Below are 6,631 nucleotides of genomic sequence, written 5' to 3'. Positions count from 1 at the left end.
AAAGAGATGAAAATCGTTAATCTTTATTAATAGTTTCAAAGTCCCGTGATGGGATGAGGCAATCCCTCCTCCCTCTTCTTCTCTCTTCTTCCTTCTATGTCCTTATGTCTCCAATCATGTTTTTATCTTTATTTTTATAAATCTCAGTTTCAAGTCCCGTGATGAGATTAGGCAATAAACCCTACATTTTTACAGTGCACGTGAAGCATGCTTTTTACAATCTGACTCTAAGTGGAAACGGGACTCGAACACGGGTTTATCAAGAGCGAAGCCGTAATCTTGCCGAGAAACCATAGCACTAGTTAGAAATAGTGAGGAAATATCGCTACTTGAATGGCAAACGTAGATTTTGAAGAAAAATTTTATTTCGTATTATAAAAGATTTTCCCATTCGGGATTCGAACACCAAATCTCTGATACAAGGCTCGAGCACCACTACCAGTACACCAGTTGTACGAGTGGATAACATAGGGAAAATACAGGTATATATGGCTGTGAGAATAAATTGAACCAATGTTAATTTAATGATGGTGTACGATATTGCGACGCCTAAAGGTAGACTCTAGACACAGAACTCTACAAGGTTCTGAACAGTTAGGAATTTTTGAATTTAACGAAACCCTACAGGTACCGTTTTATTGATAACCTGATGTTCAAAAATAACGGTCAATTGATAACAGTCTCACCGGTCTTAGACATCGCTATCACAACATTTGTGACGTAACTAAAGGCGTTCAGAAAACCAAATATATGCAACTTGAGAAAGCGGGGGGGGTGGGGTAGCGATCTGTGGACACTACACTTTCGTTCTCCGGTACCGTTGGACAAACCCAGAATTTTTGGATCCGTTTCCTCTTCTCACTATCCTCCTTTTCTAACAAGTTCCGGAGTAGGCCGTACCCTACATTTTGGTCCTTCGAACCGGATTAGGCGCAGCGAACCTATCGTGCGCTGAATAGTTTCATACATTCGTCGTCGAAAGAGGAACCTTCGTCAACCGGACGGGTTGATCGTACATCGGTGGCAGACCACGGACACCACACGAGGCCGATCCAGTGCGCATCGGTCAGCAGTGCGCAGTGCGGCCTCAAGGAAAGAGAACCCAAGTCGGGAGTTCTCTTCGGTGGATCCAGCGCTTCGTGCCCAGCGATTGTACATCCCCTTCAACTGGAAACTTCATCAACCGGACGGGTTGATCGTACAGCGGTGGCAGACCACGGACACCACACCAGGCCGACCCAGCGCATCGGTGCTCACGGGAAGCGAACTCAAGGCGTGAGTCTCCTTCGGTGGTAGAATCCAGCGTCTCATCCCGACGAGAAGTTTTAAAAACAGTGTGAAGTGAAAAAAGTGAAAAGTGCAACAGACTAACTAATAGTCACAATGAACACTCGCAGTAAAGTGATGCACTCCCCACCACCAGAACACGATGGGAGTGAAAACTCAGATCAAGAGGCTACGGAAGCCACCATACAACAGTGCGCGAGTGACCAGCGATTGGAAGCGACACCACAGCACGTTTCACCAAAACCGTCGACATCATCGCCAGGTGATCGCGAGTTGGCCGTGTTGCGGGCCAAAATGAAGCTGGCATATCGTCAACTCCCTCCGGCCACTGCGCGGGTGCACTTACGCACATTACGGGAATTTCAAGGCACCCACGCCAGGATTATGCAGCACATCATAGATCTCCTGCCAGATGACCTCGAAGTCGACATGGACGCCGACGATGCCTTCCGGAAGATCCACACCACCTGCACAGCCATTCTGGAGGCAAAGCTGGACGAAACACCAACAACGTCAGCAGCTCCGGTAACCTCGGCAGCGCATCACCTCAGTGTCCCGATGCCAACCTTTGACGGACGCTACGAAGAGTGGCCCAAATTCAAGGCCATGTTCCTCGACATCATGGGAAGGACACCTGTTTCGGATGCAGCAAAGTTACACCACCTGAACAAGGCACTCACCGGAAAGGCAGCAGGGATAATTAACGCAGCAATGGTGAGCAGCAACAACTACAAGAGTGCCTGGGAGGTGCTAGAAAAGCGATTCGCGAACCCGAGAGCAATCGTCGACAAGCACATTGCTGGGTTACTTCAACTTAAACCCGTGCAACGCGAATCAGCCAGCGAACTTCGATCACTAGTAGAAACGTGTAAGGGTCACGTTGATGGGTTGCAGTTCTTAGAGAAGAACATTGATGAAACCAGCTACCTCATCATCACCCACATCCTCGCATCGTGTATGGACTCCAGCACTCGTAAGGCATGGGAGCTTACATTGCAGCACGGCGAGTTTCCGGATTTGTTCCGTACGTTCGATTACATCACGCGACAATGTGAAGTGTTGGAGAGCTGCGCAGCAGGCAATACGGACAAACCATCTAGTCCAAAGCCGGCTCCTACTAAAGCGTTCACGTCGACCGTTACTCCATCACCGACCGCAACGTGTGTGCTGTTCCTGGGTCACCGTATGCTCAGCAAGTGCGCGGATTTCATAGCACTATCGCTACCAGACAAACGGGACAAGCTCCGAAGTTGGAAACGTTGTTTCAACTGTTTCGGAGCTGGTCATCTCAACAAAAGGTGCCCATCGAAGTGGACGTGTCGTCGGTGCCAGCAGAAACATCACTCCTTGCTCCACGACGAAGGGACTAGTGCCGCCAGCGAGATCCGTCACGAACAGCCAACATCTGCAGCAGAACACCGTACAGCTACAATATCGCTTCACACGGCGATACCATCGACAGTGTTGCTGTCAACCGTCATGTTGTACATCACTGACAGCGCAGGGAAGAACCATGCTGCAAAGGCTCTCTTGGACAGTGGAGCACAACCTTCATTACGGGAAGGTTGGCGCAATTCTTAAACCTACCTCGGAAGTCGGTGAGCATTCCGCTGTCGGGGATTGGTGGCAGCCAAGCGACGAACGTAAAGTCATCAGTACGAGCCACCATCCAGTCGCGCTGTTCATCGTTTTCGACGTCGCTGGAGATGCTGGTACTGCCAAAGCTGTCAGCAGATGTGCCGGCCCATCGTATAAACTACAGCCAGTGGACGATTCCAGCAACCTGCGTCTTGGCTGACCCAACATTCCACAAGCCTGGTGGAATCGATATCATCCTGGGTGAGGCGTGCTTCTACGAGCTTTTAAAAACCGGACGCATCTCACTTGGAGAAGGTATGCCGTCACTCCAAGAAACAGCATTTGGGTGGGTTGTAAGTGGCACAGCCCAGATAGCAGAGCAGTTGCTGCCAGTGGTGTGTTCAGTCGCCATACACACCAACGAGCTGACTACGATGATGAGGAAATTCTTCGCAATAGAAGACGTAGGCAGTTTCCCTAGCTGGAGTATCGAGGAGAGAGCCTGTGAGGACCACTACGCGGCCACTACAAGCAGAGACCAAGCCGGCCGATATGTCGTCCGACTTCCGAGAAAGTCTGACATGATCGGGAAACTAGGTGACTCGCGGACGATCGCCCTCCATCGGTTTTTGGCCATCGAGAGACGTTTGCAGCGAGAACCGGAAACAAAAAAGGTGTACGTGGAGTTCATGGCCGAATACCTCCGCTTAGGCCACATGACAAAGGTGACTGCAGCAGTTGATAGTCGGGAAACCGTGTCGTTGAATGATACGCTGATGATCGGACCAACAATTCAACAAGATGCTACATCGATCCTGATGCGATTCAGAACTCATCAAATTGCCCTGACAGGAGATGTGGCAAAAATGTACCGGCAAGTATGGGTACATCCCAGCGATCGCGCCCTACAGCGGATTCTGTGGTGAGCTTCGCCCCATGATCCCATCGAAGAATATGAGCTGAATACTGTAACTTATGGAACCGCATCTGCACCATTCCTTGCGGTGAGATCTCTGCAACAAACAGTATTAGATCGTGGAAGGGACTTTCCAATAGCAGCAGCTCGGGTCGCTTACTTTTACGTGGATGACTTTGTGTCTGGAGCTGATTCACCCGAGGCTGCTCAAACCTTGCAACAGCAAATCGAACAACTGTTTGCCAAAAGTTGGATTTGAGCTGCGGAAATGGGCATCAAACGAGGAAGCGGTGTTGCATCATGTGGACCAACAAAGCCGAGCATCCAGCCCATATCCCAACGACGATGACGACGGATCGTTGGCAACACTTGGAATCATATGGGATACGTCAGCGGACACTCTGCGCTTCAAAGTGCAAGCCCCGGATGTCAACGAAGATGCAACCAAACGCAAGGTATTGTCCACCATTGGGAAGATTTACGATCCGGTAGGGTTTGTTGACCCAGTGAAGGCGGTTGCCAAGCAACTTCTTCAACGTGTATGGAATCTGAAACACGTCAACCAACAACCCTGGGGATGGGATGCTGAACTTCCGCTGCAGCTACGAACAGAATGGCTCAACTTTCTTGAGCAAATGCATTACCTTCACAACATCAGCATTCCGCGAGTCGCCATTAGATCTTCAGTGACCACCATCCAATACCACGTCTTCTGCGATGCTTCGGAGAAAGGATATGGAGCATGCTGCTACATCCGTAGTTGCGATGCCCAGGGCCATGGCACAATGAAGCTCTTCGCCTCAAAAACCAAAGTGACGCCCCTCAATAGCAAGCACTCTATCGCTCGGCTTGAACTGGGCGCAGCACAGTTGGCCAGCTTGCTATTCGACCGAGTAAGGACTGCGGTAAACCCAGGATCTCTGGCAGTCTTCTGGACAGACTCCATGACTGTGGTACATTGGCTGCGAGCATCACCAAACTCCTGGAAGCCATATGTTGCCAACCGGGTATCGCAGGTGCACCAATTAACGGAAGGTTGCACGTGGCGTCACATCGCAGGAGTCGACAACCCGGCTGACCTTGCTTCCAGAGGATGTTTGGGTAAAGATCTCCTCTCCAGTACCCTATGGTGGCAGGGTCCTTCCTGGATGAGCCTGCCAGAAGATCAATGGCCTCCACCACTGCTTGCGACACCAGATCCTTCAGTGCAAGCAGAGCAGCGGGTAGCAGTTGTGGCATGCGCTGCCATTGAGCTGCCAGCTCATCGCATCTTTACACTTTTCTCATCGTACTCGAAGCTGAGACGGTTGACGGCGTACTGGGTTCAGTATTGGAACCGATGCACCAAACGCCGGTCGTACGAGAACCCTGGCCTGACGACGAAGGACTTGACGGATGCAGAAGAAGTGCTGTGCCGCTTGGCTCAACGAGACCACCTGTAGCAAGAAATCAAGGCCTTGCAGCAGAAGAAACCCGTTCCTGCGTCGTCCCCGCTTAGATGGTTGCATCCGCAACTGGGAGCTGACGGAATCATCCGAGTTGGACCGACGTTTGTCCAATTCACCGCTAGCGGAGGATGTTAAGCATCCACTAGTTGTTCCGGCCAGCCATCCATTCGCTCGTCTGCTGATGGAACATTTTCATAAACGGTTACTTCACGCGGGACCGACTCTGATGCTAAACACGTGCAGACAACGCTTCTGGATTACAAGTGGCCGAAATCTCGCCCGGAAGGTATTTAAACAGTGCCACAACTGCTTCCGCGCCCGACCATCGTCGTCAGCAACTATAATGGCTGACCTGCCGGGTGTCCGAGTAACACCGGCCCCTCCTTTTTCGATCACCGGTGTTGACTACTGTGGTCCAGTGTTCCTGAAAGGTGGCCACCGACGGGCGGCGCCCGTGAAGGCATACGTCGCCATATTTGTATGCTTCACCACCCGTGCCGTACACATCGAGCTGGTGTCAAACCTGACAACGGAAGCATTTATAGCAGCATTACGACGGTTTGTGTCTCGTCGTGGTTTGCCATTGGTGTTACACTCGGACAACGCGACGAACTTCAAGGGAGCAGCAAACAAGCTGAACGAGTTGTACAAGCTGTTGCGTACAACTGAGCACCAGCAGAGCATTCAAGCTTGGACACTAGAACGCAAAATTTCATGGAAGTTCATCCCACCAAGAGCTCCTCACTTCGGTGGACTGTGGGAAGCCGCCGTCAAAACCATGAAGTACCACCTAGTGCGCGTTTTAGGAACGACATCACTTTCGTATGAGGACATGTCTACGCTGCTGGACGAGATAGAATGCTGTGTCAACTCCCGACCTATAACATCGATGTCAGATGACCCACACGATATGACAGCCCTCACTCCTGGACATTTCCTGGTTGGAACGAACCTACAGCTTGTTCCGGACCACTGCTTGCTGTATGAAGCCGAAAACCGGTTGAACCACTGGCGTCATGTTCAACAACTTCGCCAGCACTTTTGGAACCGTTGGCAGAAGGAGTATTTACAACAACTGCAGGCGCGTTCTAAATGGACAAAGGATGGTACAACCACAGTAACGCCAGGAACGTTAGTTATAATCAAGGAAGATAATGTGCCTTCGGCGTTTTGGCCATTAGCACGTGTAACCGAGGAGCATCCTGGAAAGGATGGCAAAGCGCGTGTCTTTACATTGCGTACAAGTAAGGGAACTACAGTTACTAGACCATTGGTAAAGCTTTGTGTATTACCAAAGGCAAAAAATTAAAATTATTCAATTTTGAGGTGGCAGAATGTACGATATTGCGACGCCTAAAGGTAGACTACAGCCACAGAACTCTACAAGGTTCTGAACAGTTAG

General features: G+C 50.5%; 1 protein-coding gene across 1 annotated transcript; it reads left to right on the top strand.

Annotated features, from left to right (window-relative positions):
* The first annotated feature begins 3,951 nt into the window (after positions 1-3,951).
* LOC131264531 (uncharacterized) lies at positions 3,952-5,223 on the top strand. Its single transcript, XM_058266823.1, has one exon. It carries the CDS (start codon positions 3,952-3,954, stop codon positions 5,221-5,223), a length of 1,272 nt encoding a protein of 423 aa, XP_058122806.1.
* The last annotated feature ends 1,408 nt before the right edge of the window (positions 5,224-6,631 follow it).

This window comes from Anopheles coustani, chromosome 2, assembly GCF_943734705.1.
Source record: "Anopheles coustani chromosome 2, idAnoCousDA_361_x.2, whole genome shotgun sequence".
Classification (NCBI taxonomy): Eukaryota; Metazoa; Arthropoda; class Insecta; order Diptera; family Culicidae; genus Anopheles; species Anopheles coustani.
This window is presented reverse-complemented; position numbering and strand designations above follow the sequence as displayed.